The sequence below is a fragment of the Denticeps clupeoides genome, chromosome 5, assembly GCF_900700375.1.
Source record: "Denticeps clupeoides chromosome 5, fDenClu1.1, whole genome shotgun sequence".
In the NCBI taxonomy this organism is placed as follows: domain Eukaryota; kingdom Metazoa; phylum Chordata; class Actinopteri; order Clupeiformes; family Denticipitidae; genus Denticeps; species Denticeps clupeoides.
Window position 1 is genome coordinate 22,774,460 of NC_041711.1, and position 17,239 is coordinate 22,791,698.

Below are 17,239 nucleotides of genomic sequence, written 5' to 3' on the forward strand. Positions count from 1 at the left end.
TTTAATGTATGACTTTCTTCATCATGTGTGACACCTACTGCACAACTCCAGCACAATAAATAAAAAAATATTATTTAGTCAGAAAGATTGACGTTACATAACCACCGGAAGACTTACATCCGCATAGATGTCTGAGATGGGAGAAAAATGAGCACCGTGCAGAATTCCTTTCCTCCTTCAGACTATTCACCTTCGCCATACCACACAGTCAGCAAAAATATTTGTCCACTGCTCACTTTTTCCAAGGAATGTAATGAATGTATGCATGCTTTAGAGCCTTTACATTAACCTTGGATATGAAATGTACTGGCATGTGAGCGTATTATCTTAAAGACAGCATACACGCAAATAAAAACATAAATCTGCTCTTTTCTCTTCCAGGTAAAGCGGGCACACTTATCTCACGCCTGGCATGTTATTGGCTGAGCGGGGCGAACACACGCGCGTCTCCGCCCGTTATTATGTATTTCAGGCGGGGGGATAAAAATGCGCTGCTTGATCAGATGTGCAGGTTTGATCAGCAGAAGGTTTATCTGCTGCGACAGGAATGCTCCCGGCTTTGTTATCAGTGCTGTTGTTACTCTGGCAGAATTGTGGCCGTCTCGGAGAGGTAATAACTCCCCCCCCCCATAGAATCATGGGTACTGCAGAGGGGGGAGGAGGGATACCTTCTTCAAATTTCAAACACACACCTGCAGACTCAATATCCTCCCCTGCTTTAATGGAGCCAGTAAGGAGATTTTCATCCTCATCCTTTTTGGGCTCTCAGAATGCAATAATGGCTGTGAAAAGTGAAACGCCTGCCTCTGGACTCAGCCTGATGGTCTAACGGCGCTTCTTCATTCCTCGGGTCAAAATGGTGATAGCAGCACAGACACCGGGAGGCTTTGCTGCGCTCAAAAGAAATTAACTCCTCTTACAAACATGCTGACGGCTGCACTGTTGCGCTGGGCCGCTACCCTGATTGCCCTTGCAGAGCGTGCCGGTGTCATTACCGCGTATTCATGAGATCAGGCGAAGAACACGAGGGCGCGGCGCGCGAGGCTGGATGGGCAACGCCGGTAAAGGGATTATTCATTAGCGCGCCGGCGAAGCTAAAAAAAACCTCATCTCTCCCCTGATTACACGCGAGGCCGTTTGCTGAGGCGGCGTATGGCCGGAGAAGTTGATAATTGTCAGATTAATTGTGCTTCTATCTGAGCGTGGAGGGGAGGCAGAAATCAATTTGTTTTGCAGCTCATGAGTGGAATTGACTGATGCACAATCACACTGACGGCGGTGAAACAAACACCGCCGATAATGGTGGTTATTTTAATAAGGACGAGGGAGACACAGGGCAACAGGGATTGTGCAGGGAATGTTGTGTTGATGCTATCCTAAAAGTATTCTGTCAATTATAATGATCAGGAGAAGAAGTTAGGACCCTAAAAGTTAAGGACAGACACCAGCTATTATACAGACTCTTGTTGAATGTCACTGTCAGAGTGGGCGAACAACATGGTGGCCCCACAGACCTGACAGGGAATGTTAAATTAGCCAGGAACTGAACGAAGCAACACAGCCACTGACAACTGGGACAACACGTGGAATAAATACAGTACATATAAATAAGTTCACACCGAAAGAATCCTGGTATCACCTATGCATTTTGATTCATTTGTTTGATGATGAGGGGTGGTAGTAGCCTAGTGGGCAGTACGGTCGCCTATAAACCAGAAGACCCCAGGTTCAAATCCCTCTTACTACTACTGTGCCCCTGAGCAAGACACTTGGTTCGGTCCCTGCTTGTACGTCGCTCTGGATAAGGGCAAATGACAAGTTTATAGCAATATTTATTTTTTACTCTTTTCTTTTTAATTATTGTGTAATAGTCTCATCCTTCTTTTCCCAGGCTGGGAAGGACTCTACTGATGAATCCACAGAGGTTCAAACTGTCTGGTAATTTAGAGTGATTCTTTTTTTCAGACCATGTCTGCTGCCGCAAAGGAAATGTTAGCTGAGGAAAACACTTAAAAATCATTTAGATAAGAGGGACTTAATGCTACAATAAATGCTCTGTAAATGCCCTTCATGATGCAACAGTTACATCTGAAGATGCTGTAATTATCCCTAGGCTACACAATCTTCTTAAATAGCATGCAGAGTCTGCAGCCTTCAAAAATGTGAATCTGCAAATGATTGAGACATAACCAGAAAGGCAGGCATGAAGTCCACCAACCAGAAAGGCAGAAATAACAGTTCTGCCTCAGTTCACAGGTCTAAATCTGACAGAAATGGTAGGATAGAATGCACAGGCATGATGCCCCATCCTACCAACACCTCCCTGTCATCCCCAACACCCACTGGCCTTCACCATCCTACACCTGCCTTCCAGTCACAAAGGCCCTACTGCACCATGTCCCACTCGCAGTCATTTTTTGATTCTGCCTACGGGATGCTTTGAAATGTGGTCCTTTCACACTGTTGCCCTGTGGCCTATGCTACACTTTATATACATGAGGTCTGGGTGTACCTGAATGTCAGAAGTAATGGCACAAGAGCATAATGTCCTTCTCAGACCTGACTTCACTGCACATATTCTATTTCATTAACCACAAAAAAGAAGCAATTCGATCCTAAATTACTTTATTCTTATGACAGTGACCATTTAAAATGTTATCACATTTTCATTATTATTACATCGCTAAAATGATCTCTAAATGTTGTCCTGTTCTTCACTATTCAAAAATTCTGTGCATATAAATCAGCACAATACACACCCCTATATATTTACATTTACATTTACAGCATTTATCAGACGCCCTTATCCAGAGCGACTTACAATCAGTAGTTACAGGGACAGTCCCCCCCTGGAGCAACTTAAGTGTCTGAAGTGTCTATCTCAGGGACACAATGGTAGTAAGTGGGTCTTCTGGTTCATAGGCGAGTGTGTTACCCACTAGGCTACTACCACCCAATATATTTTTCTTAAGTGACTTCCCACGCTGCAGCACATAACAGCGGCCCCTACAAAATAGCAGGATATTGACGACAGATAAAATATGCAAACTTAAAATTATTCAACAGCCTCAGAAGTCAGTAAATGAAGAAAGGTTCAAACACAGAGGGGGATCTAGACACTGCTGCACAGTGAAAAGCAGCAAAATCTAATTCTGCTGGGAGTGTCACAGCTGCCGGCTCCCAAATATGTCCTCCGTTGCACAATAAGTTCAAATTTTACAGACGACACAGAGGGCACCCGTAGCCGATTCTCACAATGAATGTCTTTACCAACGTCATCCGTTCTGCTCTAATCAGGACACATGGAAAACAAAGGCATACATCTTTACAGAAACAAATCTCTGCCTTAATAACGATGGAACAGAAAGCGTCTGTATACGCAGCCGGGTGACAGATCTGTGCTGCCACATTAGAGGAATGAGCGGCAGGCTGGCAGCCGAGTAAGTTCGGCTGAAATGGAGAGCCCGGTTGAAATTGAAATTGCATGTTCAATTTTAAAACCGGGCCAGCCAATAGTCTTTTTTTTATTGATTGACCCCAAAACTAATGTGTTTAATTAAGAATGGCCTGCTTTCTTCTGTGCTGGGTCCAAACTCATTGGATGCAGTTTTCAGTGAAACCCATTTTTCCACAGCAAAGACTGAAAATAATTTGGAGAGTCTGGACTGGGCTCACCTATCAGTAATTCCACAGACGTCCATCTGCAGGTCGCTGAAATTCCCCAGTGAGGTCTGCTGAACCATAACCAGGTCCACTTCACTGTTGTCGATGGATATGTGTCTCATGCATCCTTGGAAAACGTTGAATGGGTTCCTGCATCCATGACTGGCAGTGTTGTCTTTGTCTGGGCAACCTGTGGGCCAAAAGAGATGTTCTGTTTACTATGTCTATGAATACTCATGTGATGGGTATTATTAAACTAAATCAAAGTTACTTGTTGTTAAGTGCAAAGGGAGTCTGGATTTGAAAACCTAGATCATTTGCTTGATAGGCAAGTAAAGGTCAGGAAAGATTGACATTGAGGAGGCAATAGAGGAAAAAGTGACAGTAGAGCTTCCATGGCTGGTAATGGACAACATGAGACAATGAAAACAAAAAATCTCCAGAGACAAAGAGACCACATGCAAACTTTGCACACACAAGCCATGAAAATATTTGTGTATCATTTTGGAATTGTCAAACCAGTCAGTATTGTCAAAGAGTCTGACTAACCTCCAAAATACAGATGGTCATCAGGGACAACAGGGAATGAGGGACTGGCCTGTGCAGTGGACCTGTCCTCTTTATCCACCTGGACACTTAGGCGACCTCGCCTGGCATTCACGGCTACAGAATGCCACTGACCATCATTCAGACCAGATCCTGTCAACACAGTAGAAGCTTTGCCTGTTAATCCTTCTGAGTCCTTGTTTGACTTGAACGTTCAGCTGAAATCACCAGTGGCAAGGTCACCCGTGACAAAACAGCACATTGCGAAAGGGGGTGGGGAGGTTTACAGCCAGTGGAACTCTGACCTGCTGCAATGTCCACCAAGATCCTTCCAGATTTATGAATCTGAAGTCTGGCTTTTGATTCACTCAGGAAAAGCCACACGCTCCCAGCCTGCTGTTGCAGGTCGAAGGTCAGTAGCAGGCCTGCCTTGTTCCAAGTTCGAAACTGCAGACTGACTGACAGGCCATCTCTGTGCTCTGCCAGTGGGATCTGAAGGAAGCTCTCTGCACTGGCAAAAGTGACCGGGACATCAGCAGGCTCCATACAAACAAAAGTCAAATTTCCCTAAAGAGAGGGAAAATAAATGACACTCATAAAAATGGAATTTGAAAATGAGCCATGCGTATTAATCTAAAAAAAAAAAAGAAGTTGTCGCAATAACCATAAAATAATTGCATTTTTCCGTGGGTGCTATAAACTGTATGTGTGTGTGTGTGTGTGTGTGTGTGTGTGTGTGTGTGTGTGTATATATATATATATATATATATATATATATATACTAGGATATATATTCAAATAATTACTCTATATAACAACGCAGTAATTAGGAGAGTTTATATGTCCAATTACAAAGAATGAATTACCAGTGTTGCCTTGTACTCTATTAAACTGTGAGTTCTTTATGGGAACAACAAATTAGTTTCTTGCAATTAATGTATTAGGCGGAATTATGCTTCAGTAAATGACTGACATGATTGTCTTTTGGAGAGTAGTAATGAAGCTGTACAAGGCGTATGCACCTGTAACAGGGTACGGTAACACTACGCTGGGAAATGAAACACTCGAGTATGCCAGCGTGAACACAGTCGGTTTTCAGTCTGATGTGGTCAATAATTTGCCTTCATGTTTCCACCACTACTATTATATCAAAGAGCGGCCCTGATCTCCAGATGGATGCTCTTTGGCTCCGTGGTCTCGTGCGGTTTACACGCCACTCTGACATCACCACAAACCAAGTATGGCACTGATGAACGCAACGGTTAATTGCTTTAACCCCTATTTTACCCGAAGCACAGAATGACTAATCCTAAAGAGAAAAAGGCGTCTTGTATGACACTCACTGTTTTATCTCATCGGGATTTCATTACAGCTCACAGCATCTCACTGCTGTTGTGATGGTTATGGGATTGAAAAAGTAAACATCCAGGCATTTTGACTGAGAAAAATTCCTGATGTTTCCATGAAGCCCCTGTTTTTTTCACATGACAATTCTCCATTGACCAGAACCCTTTTAAATTGTGACTGATAGAACAGTTGCATCTGCTTCAGGCACTATATACAGTACATAATACGTTCATAGAGACAGATGCTTTATGGTGTGAGATACCTGGTCACAGACCATTCCAATAGTCAAAAGGTGGCCTGAAATCCTGCTGGTCAGAGGGCAACAAAAGGACAGCAGTAGTGAAACATCCCGAAAAAACAAATTTCAGATATGGAGGTTTATGAGAAAAAGGTATTAAAGCAGTGAAAGGGGGCTATTTCATAGCAGTACCACTTGAGGGTGATGAAAGTCTGGCGTTATAAAAGGTTAACAGTGTTGTGTGCTTTCTCTCGTCCCACCCCCTGTACTTTTTTATTGAGTTTCACCTTTGATTAACTTCTTCTGTTCTCTCTCTAGCCTTCATTCTTATTTGTTATGTTATATTCATATTGCAATTTTGCAATATTGTAGTTGTTCTTGCCATAATCACCTATAATTGCCATTATTAACTTTTATATTACATGTTTATGACCCTGCTGTCTCATAATTGGTCAGATAAGTATCCCTGGTGTCCTTGTTGCATTTACAGGCGTGCAGACTCCATCAAACCCACGAAAAACATTTTGTATCAGGCAAATGTGATCGTACCGTGATGGAGACTTGGCGGTTCTCTTTGGTGAGTGTGATGATGTTCACGTCGTTGTGAATAACGTTCTCCAGGCACCCATGAAAGTTCTTCTTGAAGAGACCTGACACACCACCGACATTAATCTTGTAAAAAATAAACATTGTTTACTGTTAAATTATCAAAATTTATCCTTTTATCCTTATGACTTTGAGTTAAAGTTAAGGATGAGACGACATGCAAATTCAGACAGACGTCAGCTCTTGTTAAAAAAAAACAGTCTATGAAATATTTATGAAAAAGCCTTTGGGTGAAATCAGTTATTAATTTGCAAAAGACATGTGCCCTTTAATTTGTTGCCATGGAGATATGATAATAATGACTTGTTGACTAAGAGAATCTGTCATTTCTGGCTGCTGGAGCTCAGAGGGAGACGTAGGGCTGACGTTGTGCTCGCTCGTCCCCTGTGGCGCACTGGTTGGAAAGGGGTAGAAATGAGAAATCGGCGCACCTCCTTAATGTCCGAGAGTCTCAGGTGGCTGGGGACCTGGATCTGCTGTGTGCTCTTGTCCACCGTGAGGTTAATGTTCTGCCCAATGTGCTCCACAGCAACCAGGTGCCAGTGCTGGTCATCCAGAAGACTTCCGAGGGACACAGAGGCACTGAACTCTGAAGACGTTCGCTTGCCTACAAAACACGCAGGTGTAGGTGAATGCATGGTTATTACAGATTAATAATTGTTTAAGCATCTCTGTTAAGTTATCTGCTGGTTTTAGCAGCAGATCGATACAAATAAATACCAGTGGACCTTTTCCAAAACAGCCAGTGGTTATTCAGAAAATGACTCATTTTGCTTGCAGTGGCTTTTTGGCTGTAAAACATTTCAAGACAGAAGCGGCACAAAAAGCCTTAGGGCAACATTAAAAGCATACATGAAAATCAAACCCAGTTCTCCTTACTGGAATTGAGTCAGAAGCAAAAATTGGCATTGAGTATTCGAATCACGACTTGTTTTTCATCAACTGGTTTATTTAATTCATTAGTGTCTATTAGTGGATTATACGAAATACAACCCTGTATATCTTCATGTAAAACAGCATAAATTTGAACAAACCCAATAACACAGAATTTCACAGTACACAATAGCAATCAGAATCACATTGAAAATGGAATACATCTAGAAGTCTCTATGGTCCAGGCACCCATTCCATGTCTTTGCTCTGTCTAGTGCATTACCAATATATAGATACTGAAAAATGAAAAAACCTGTGGTGCTGATTCCTGAAGTGTTGATGGACTCTTACTTTTTTATCAAAAGGGGAAAATGTTTCAGTGACATGACGAGTTGCATGAACCCAGAAGTCCATTCCTTTTAATGACTCAAAACTCATAAGTGTAAAGTGCACTGAACGCCACATTATTACCCCCCACCCACAGTGTTGAGTCATCTGTGAGATGAACTAATTTGTGCTTGTCGGTTTGTGACCCTCCCTGAATGGAAAGTGTGTGACTTTCACACACTTTCACATAGAGATTTCAGAATTAAGCTGTCGTGGATGTGTGGAGGTAAATCTGGCCAAAGTAAATATCACCATCCCCTTCTCTGCGGTACAATATAAGTGAGCGCATGGGGAGGGGGGGGGGGGGGGGGGGGGGGGGGGGGGGGGCGCAACCTTACCTATACACTCACACAGCGTGTGAAGCAATGACCATCTAAGCAACAATGCACATATAAATTGAGGGTAAGACCCAAAAGGGCAATGACATACCTTCAGCATTTGTGACGATTTATTATTAACTGGTATATTATCTGGTTATTATTATCTGGTGTGAGCAGGTTAAACTGTAGAACAATTAATTCTCATCATTAGAACAAATATAGGGGTTTAATCTCCTTGAGACTAATTCACTATTATTTATCTTGTCGAGAATCACCAACACAATGTCAGCTGACAAGCTGGAGACAACAGCTTTATAAAACACCATGATAATTTCACAATATTTGTCATGATATACGCTATTGTGCGAAATCGCTCTGCAGACACTGCAGCATAATTGCTGGTGGGAACCTTTCTGGGAATAATGAGCTAAACCGTTCCAACGAGTGACTGGTGTAATGGCCCTAAGGGCTCACTCTGGACTTCATTGATTGCAGGGACAATATATCAAAACTTTGCTTGCATTGTATGTACATACATGGTGTAACGGAATATTGTGAATGTAGAGTATAATATGGTAAAATATAGAATATACTGTGAATGTTTATAGCACAAAGAATGCATGTTTTAAGTGGATTACAAAGAATTGGTCTATAAGTTTTTGGTGTATACAAGAAACTTTGTCTACCAGCACACAGCCAAAGCCGCTCTCTTTTACTGTTTCGCTCTTTGACCCCCAAAAGTCAGCGTACTGCTGATTTTCAAAGAGGGGTCTGAGGGAAACATGCACGATTGTCTGTCCCACATTTAACGCCCACCACACTACGCTTTCAGCGCTAAAAGCAGAGACATTTGACATTTGAATGTTTTTGCATTTGACATTTGGATGTATGGAAGAGATGAGTTATATAGTTATAAAGGTTAGAAGAGAGATGTCGAAGCAGAGCAGGCTGTGAATTGATGATTCTGACACCTCAAGGAAGATTTACGTAACTAACTTGTAATAGTTCTAAAGTAAGATACTATAGAAGTACTAGTACTTAGAAGTACTAAGTACTATTGTTCATTTACGTTTTACTTGCCACCACAACAACAAAGCAGCCTGCTCATGTCTGTTTGCAGTTGTTTACGTCTGTATTGGCCCACTTTCTGGAATGCTTTGTAGCATGAGATCATGGTTAGAGAGGGAATTAGTAAGACTTCTTTGATCTTTAAGAAACTTGTCTCTTCTGAGTCCATGTGAAACGGGCATGATGGAAAACTCATTAGCACATCCATTAAAATCCAAAAAAATAGTCTGTCACATATAACATCTCACATTCAACACGCACAAGGCATTTAATGCAGGAAATTTCTGATGTAAGTGTCAGCCAAGCTGCTGCAAGATTTTTTTTATGTGACGAGTAACAGGTACAGAGGCAGCCCATTTCTGCTGATGTGAAAAGCACATTAATATTTGTCACGATGGAAATCAGAACACAGGAACAGCTAATAAAGTATGCAATGTGATGAAATTATTCGGATATATTTTGCCATTACATGCATCAGGAAGTAAGTCTATGATATGGTGATGGAACTCAGGGCATTATGCAGGAAATGCACAAGAGACATCTAACATTCCTGAACATTTTTTGCAATGCTTTCATTAAAATTTGAAACATAACTCTACATAATTAGATGTGAGCTTTTTATAAATATATCCTGTAATCTCCAATATAAATTTGGTAGGGGTGGGGGGGTGCTGGGGGGTTTGGTTGGTTATAAAACCCTAGGGTACAATTCAATTTGAAGTATTAGTGCAGTGTCCAAATAAATGTAGATCTGACAAGCTTTGCTGCCATGCACCGGCCTACATTCAGCAGGTCACAATCGCCAATGTACTGATCACCCACCTCACCCCCGGAGTCTCGCCCGTGCACCAATCGCCACAACCTCTCACCTTCACCAAGTCATTGTGTTTTCAGATTGGTCATTTGCAACTTTGCCTGTTATTCACACCAAACCTAATCTTGTTTATTGTGTTTTGTTAAATAATGATGGCATTGCTCTTCTGCACATGGGTCCTCCACTGCATCACGTATTAAACTTGAACTTAACAGATTTTTTGCAGTAAGATATTTTCTCTAATTGAATTAAGCTCCTCCTCTCCCAGCTCCTGCTCACCAGAAAATAACTCAGATGAACACAGGTTCATCCTGCTCTTTATTGCTAAGAGAAGCCCTCTCTGACACTTCAACTCATTATCTCATCTCACTGACGGTAATGGGAACATTCCAGATAGCAGCAGACAACAATTTCGCACAATCTTTCTTACCAGGTGTTTGCCTGGTGAAGCTTTAAATTGCTTCAGTTCTGAGTGCAGGGAGAAGAAATATCTACAGAAGGCATCATTACATTTTGCTGCATTTACACTCACATACAGGTGAATATTAAAAAAATGTTAACTGTATTCAGTGTATGCCATGTAGAAAATGTAGAAACTATGCATGCTAACCTTCTGTATGTGCAACATATGTGGGTGTGGTGTTGCACTGTAAAATCAAAGTATGACCCAATGTATTTTAAATACATCATTCATTAATATATCATTAATAGATATATGCTGATATTCATGCATATAAAAGTGAAAGTGACATGATTGTCATTGTGATACCCTGCAGGACAGCACACGGTGACACTCTGCCTTTATCCATCACCCTTGGTGAGCAGTGGGCAGCCATGACAGGCGCCCGAGGAGTTTGCATACTATCTGACTGCAGTGCTCATTTTAATGGCAAAAGTCTAATGACATCCTAATTATGCACAATTGATAATAAACAAGTCATTAAGTGCTGTAACGAAATTAATTACTCTCCTTTTTGTAGAATTGTGCCAATTACTCAAAGGTCATATAGATCAGATGACAGCTCAGCCAATACTTTAGTGTACCTGGGAACTCGGCAGGTAAAAACATACAGAACCTAATCTATCATTCAAAATGAATACATTTCTGCTTTTGTTGAACAGCAAACATTTTTTGGGGATTGTCTGATTTATTGGTGGTAAGTGACACATATGACACCGAACACAGAAATAGGCCAAAAATGTAACTCTGTCATAAAAGATAATGACTGCATGAGGACATGACACAACCAGGATATATTTATATGAACAGTTTACAACAATCAGGGTAATAAGACACAGCACAGGGTAACACGAAATGAAAGTACGAAGAAGGATTGAGACAGAATCCTCAGTGACCCCACCCCCACAGCAGCATGACCTCTGCATATTTGTAGCCCCTGAACGATACTGTGACAGTAAAGAATTGGGCCAAACTCTGAGTCACTGAGGCACAATACAAACAGACATTTTGATGAATGCAAACTACAGGAGAAATGAAATGGTTTTGTATTCCAGGCATAAATCTTCATGAAGCAGCGTGTTTAATTCATATTTTTTTGGCAGTACAATGGAGGTGACTCCCAACAATGAGCATCTGTCTGTAGTATGAATGTGAATTAAGGAGGAACAAGCAGTCTGGCCAATCCCTGTTTCCTCTGCTTTTTGAACACCATGCATTTTCTTCACCGTGGGTGAGATTTGTGGCCTTGTTTTTGTTTGCATTAATGGATTTCTTGATAAGAAAAAAATGAATTATTTTCATACATAAAATAAACAAAATCTAAACATCACTTGCCAAAAAAGTACTGTTACATTTCTCTCTGCCTCTGTCTGGTATTGCACATTTCTACGCAAGCAAGGTTAGCAGGGCAATGCCCATGTCACTATTTCTATGTATGAGTGTGTGTGTGTGCGTGTGTTTGTGTGTGTCAAAATCCTGAGGCATGGTGGAGAAAATCTTTGAAGTGCTGTTCCCTCAGCAGTGCTGTAAATCTCTGCCTTCCATATAGCTGTGTAACAGAGGAACAATGGACAACCCTCAGCGCCCCAGGAAACCCCTGATCTTTGCAGCAGGTGAAGATGCTGACACAGCGCAGCCAATGCTAAAAAGGCTTGGAGATGAGGGAATAAGTTCTAGTCATACCTCTAAATTCACCATCACTATATGAAATGCTGAAATGCTTAGAGGCAACAAACAGCATCTTGGTGAAAGAGTGGAAACTGCAACTTCGTTTCCATGAACTTTTAAGTAATTGTGAAATGCACACATGAATTTTTTTAATATACTGTGTGTACTTATATACTATTGAAATCAGTGTTTTGAGGAGATATTTGATTGTAGCTTTGTTTTACCTAAGTGAACAATATGAACAAGTACAATAAACATTAATTTTTTCAGAATTAAAAAAAAATTTACTTGTTGAATGCTAAAGTGATCTTTGCTCAGGGACACAATGATAGTAAGTGGGATTTGAACCTGGGTCTTCTGATTTATAGGCAAGTGTGTTACCTGCTAGGCGACTACCATTCTTGGCTGCCCACTGCTCACTAAGGGTGATAGGTTAAATGTGGAGGACACATTTTATTGTGTCACTGTGTGCTGTTTATTACAATGACAAAAACAATCCCTTTCATCACTTTCATTTTTAAAAGAAATGTTCTCATCATTCTCATCAGCTCATTATTCTTTTCACTATCATCTCAACATTTTGCAAATAACACTACCTTTAACCTTCAAACTATACACTCTAATCCTGCACAATTGTCCAGCCAAATCTGGAAACTGACCTCACAATAAACTGAAGCCTGGTGTGGAGTGGGAGAAAAGAAAATTTATATTTTTCATCCATCAGCAGATAAAAAATATGAGTTCAGTACTGATCAAACTGCATGTAAATACGCTTAAGCACGTTGGTTTGAGGTTTATTTTTGAGGTTTATTTGCCTTTCCAGACAGCAAATATTCCAACTAGGATTTTTCCATGAGACCATGAAAATCCCTTTTATAACCTTTTCAATTGAAAAGGTGGAAGCATGTTCAGGAGACTTTGGGTTGTACTATAGTTGTACTATAGAATCAGAAACACAACCTGCTCAGTGTCATAGAGTCAAATCATGACTGATTAAATCAGTGGGCAAGGGAGACACTCAGATGAATGGAGGGTGAAATGAGGTAAGAAATGACACGTGAGGGTATGAACTGGCCACTTTGATAGAGGCAATGGTGGCCTAGCGGTTAAGGAAGCGGCCCCGTAATCAGAAGGTTGCCGGTTCGAATCCCAATCTGCCAAGGTGCCACTGAGGTGCCACTGAGCAAAGCACCGTCCCCACACACTGCTCCCCGGGCGCCGGTCATGGCTGCCCACTGCTCACCAAGGGTGATGGGTTAAATGCAGAGGACAAATTTCACTGTGTGCACCGTGTGCTGTACTGCTGTGTATCCCAAGTGACAATCACTTCACTTTACCACTTTAGCTCTTTCAGCATTCATCCAATATCAGAATGAGCCAAACCGCAAACAATATCTCACCCATGTAAAGAAATGATAGTTTTAATTTTCCCCCAACAGGTTCTCAATTACTTTAATGGGAAATTGTCTTCAAAAGATAAGTGTCTGTGCCCATATGCAGTTGGTCTCAGCACAACAACGCTGCGGCCTCGTTATTTTTGGGGAACACAGTCGTAATGATGCAACCCAGCACACTGGTGAAGTTTCAAGGTTGTAATGGCGAGCGGGAACTACACCATTACCATTCTCCATCATTTTCAGAGTTCCATCACCAACAAAATGGCACAAATAAATAAAAGGACAAATAATCGCTGTCGTTTAGCCAGTATTTTCCCCATGCCAAGGTGTTCTCAGCTGTCTAAATGATGCCATTAGTATCATATCACATTTCCATCATGCCCTGACTGCTCAAAATCCATGATAAGCAGTGAGGAGCGCTCCCACGAGACAGAGCTGGCACAGGCTTCAGCCGGCAGCATGCCACTGCTGAGAGATGCAGTCATAAGCCTGCGCCTACAAGAGCCGAATCCCTGATGACACCTGAGCTTCCTCTCCCCACTCAATCCTGGCGCAGGCAAAGGCGAAGCTGCAGCTTCGCATCATTAACGCAGCAGATAATCCTGCACAGGCACTTCCCATGGCTCCGAGGCGCCTCCTAACCCACCCAGAGAGACCGTTCCTGCTGAAGACGTCATTATCAGGTCAGTAATATGAGGCGCCGTTAATTTAAAAGTGCTCCCCAAATCACTTGTTAATAACACAGTGCTCTATTTCTGATGTTAATTAACGAGCAAGCCGGGCCACGCCAGCGGTGGCGCGGCGCGGCGCTTTGTTAGATCAGCATGTGCCACCTGCATGACATTTCACACCGATCCTTCCCCTTCCCTGTCACCAGCCTCTCCGCAAATTAATGAATTATGGATAAATGTATGTGATTATGAAAATGAACATGCTCATTTCCCGTGTCGGTTTCAGCGTGTTAACTCGTTTTTTTCCCCCCCCCCACAGAAAAACAACATCCAGACTTCCAGCCCGGAGAGTTCCTACTTCCCTTCTGTGTAACTACAGAATACACGGTGCTGATCCCTGGTCTTAAAGGAGTTAGATAAGCTGAGCAGAAGACTGCTGCAATAAAATGCCAGGGTAATAAAAAGTACAGAAATAACTTCCTGCAGACACACTGGGATACGCCGAGAAAACAAGCACCACCTTGTTTCTCAGGTCTGAGGGCTTACAGTGGAGAAGTGGAAATCTGTGCCAAACTATATCTATGTCCATGACTATGTCTAACTAAACTCATCAGCCTAGGCTTAACCTTGCCGTATTCTCCTTTTGCTTTTATCGAATTGTACTTTATTTATTGTGACTTAATGAACTTCCATCCAGGGATTAATAAATGCATAAACTTGTCTGTATCTGTCTGACCTTTGAGTAGAAGGAACGCACATATAGACTTAAGGAGGGTTTTACCTCTCCGCACGTGAAACAGCATCTTCCCTTTGAACAGCTCCACTGACAGGCTTAGTCCGTGATCCCCCTCCATGTGGATCAGAGCTCCTGAGTTCTCTAGCGTCTTGAACTTCAGGTGCAGAACATCTTCCCCCGCTCGGCTCAAGTTGGGGTTTGGCCGGTACAGCAAGGAGCTGCGGCCATCGAAACTCAGCACATCAGACTCTGTAAAAGGAAAGAAAGACATCAGAGAGTCACACCTGGGTGAGTGGTGAAGCGAAATTAATTATTAGACTAATTTGCAGTGAAACATGCCATTTTTATGCGGTGTTAAAAGGTTAAGTGTTGTCTGCATATTTAAGGGTTTCCTTAAATATGAGTGTGTGTAAAACACAACATTATTCTATTAACAAGAACAGAGGAATGTCAAATGAAGAAAGGTAAAAGTACAGCATGGAGAATTACAGTAGAAAAGCACTGATGGCAGCCTGGTTGAACAGAAGGCAACCTCTCTCAAGTGGCTTCTAACAATGTCGGTTCCTCTCTTCGCTTCATGTAAAATTCATACAAGTCATAACTTTAACATTTCAAATTTCAATGAATCTACACAAACAGGCTTTTGAAATGCCAAAAAAACCGACAGCATGTCCATTTTAGATTCAGTTTGTTTTCATTGTCATTGGATGAGTGAGTCTCGAGTATCAGTGAGTTAAAGATTTCTTAGCGCAGAAGTGCTGCATCTAGAAACTGGTCAGACTTGCCCTGTTTAATTGTGCGTTAATCCCCGAAACAGAAATGTGCATAGATACAGAGCAGTGCGTGTCTGGAATGTTAATATCCCACTAGCACCATGTATTTACCATTCAGGGCCCAGCGCAACACATCATATCTGTCCCGTTCAATTTATCCTATCATGCATCTCCGTTTGCGGGAACCATTAAAAAAATAATTGTGTATTTGTGTAAAGCAATTCATAAATCATTCTAGCAGATTCTGGACATACCGGACTGAAGCGGGCCGAGTGTAGTTGGTTTATTTATTTATTTTTATAAATTTTTATTTCAAATTTTATTCTGAGACAAACTGGTTGACAGCTGCAAAAGTGCATCAGAGATGTGTAAATAATAGAAATTGCATGAGATTCTGATTGTACCAGACTAGGGCCTGCACTGTTCTTTTAGACACTTACTGACAGATTCATGTGGTCCAATTCTAACATATTTATCAGAATCAGAACCTAGAGGAGGAACATTTTTAAATAAACCTGCTGAAGGATTATAGTATAGTTGAAAGAGGACTTGGTCTGTTCCTCATGAACAGCAGGCATCCACCTCATATCCAGGTCACTTATTAAGACATATAAGAGTCTTATGGGCAAAGGAGACCTTTTGTCAACAAAGGAAATAAGATTTCAATTCTCCAAATAATGAGTGTTGTTTGTATAGCTCTTTTCAATGATGTCCCTCAGACTCTTTTTATCTGTAACCTTGGTTTGTAAATGGACTGATTTTATGATACTGATTTATTCAGTCAAAGCATTGCATGACTCCGTTGTCAGCAAAATTGTTTCATCCTAAAATCTGAAGCATTTAAGCCTTGTGCTAAGAATGCCAAACCCAGTAGAAATACTCACTGTACAGGCACCCGTAGGCCTCCAGTCTCAAGCCAACTCGTCCTTTAGGGTTCCAACTCATCGGCAGGATTCTGAGGAACCGTGCAAACACAGGCTGATGCAGCTTGAACAGGACCACGCTGTCTGCATTTGTGTTTCCGGACAACACCTACAATATGGACAACAGAGTAACAATTTTGGTGACTTAACTGAGCAACACTAAGAAAATGTGTTTCTTTCTTTCCTTGGCAGTCTTTCATTGCAGAGCCAGTGACCCCATTCCCTGAACCCTCAGAGCCCCCGCACATATTGTGTTCCGGTACGTTTGCTGATTATACATTATACCCTAACTTTTAAACACTAAAGCAAAAGTGACTGCATAGCAGTGGGGCTGCTGGTGTAGTTTGGTGAAGGAGACTATGCAGCGACTGGAAAGACTCAACTGCTGAATGCCGGTGGACAGAAATCAATAAGGCGGGCGCTTATTCAGAGCCTGACACAAGCCTTTCTCCCACGAACAGTGGGCCCTACATCCCCGATCACCTGACAGCTTTAAGTGAAATCAATATAGGTCCCTCTTACAGAGGAAAAAGTGGTGTGTGTGTGCGTGAGTGTGTGTATATACGCTAACATCACACACACCTTTTTTAAAATGATACATTAAAAGCAGGATGGAATACCAGGGATTTTTGGAAGTTTTCATTCATTTCTAACATCTATTAGGAGGGACTGCATAAAAAATGCTTTCTTAGTGTGGCATAATTTGATGTTGAGTGGCGTTCTTGGTACCTTTGAAGGGATCAGGGGTT

The 17,239-nt window shown here is 41.7% G+C and overlaps 1 protein-coding gene across 1 annotated transcript in view; it reads right to left on the reverse strand.

The window, feature by feature from the left end:
• Positions 1-17,239, reverse strand: part of cntnap3 (contactin associated protein family member 3) — a 70,138-nt gene that overhangs the window by 25,904 nt on the left and 26,995 nt on the right. The window contains exons 4-10 of the mRNA XM_028979495.1: positions 16,452-16,599; positions 14,840-15,043; positions 6,832-7,007; positions 6,344-6,466; positions 4,515-4,776; positions 4,213-4,362; positions 3,676-3,853 (exon numbers count right to left, since the gene is read on the reverse strand). Of these exons, the coding sequence (XP_028835328.1) occupies positions 3,676-3,853; positions 4,213-4,362; positions 4,515-4,776; positions 6,344-6,466; positions 6,832-7,007; positions 14,840-15,043; positions 16,452-16,599 (1,241 nt within the window). The remainder of the gene's footprint in view (positions 1-3,675; positions 3,854-4,212; positions 4,363-4,514; positions 4,777-6,343; positions 6,467-6,831; positions 7,008-14,839; positions 15,044-16,451; positions 16,600-17,239) is intronic.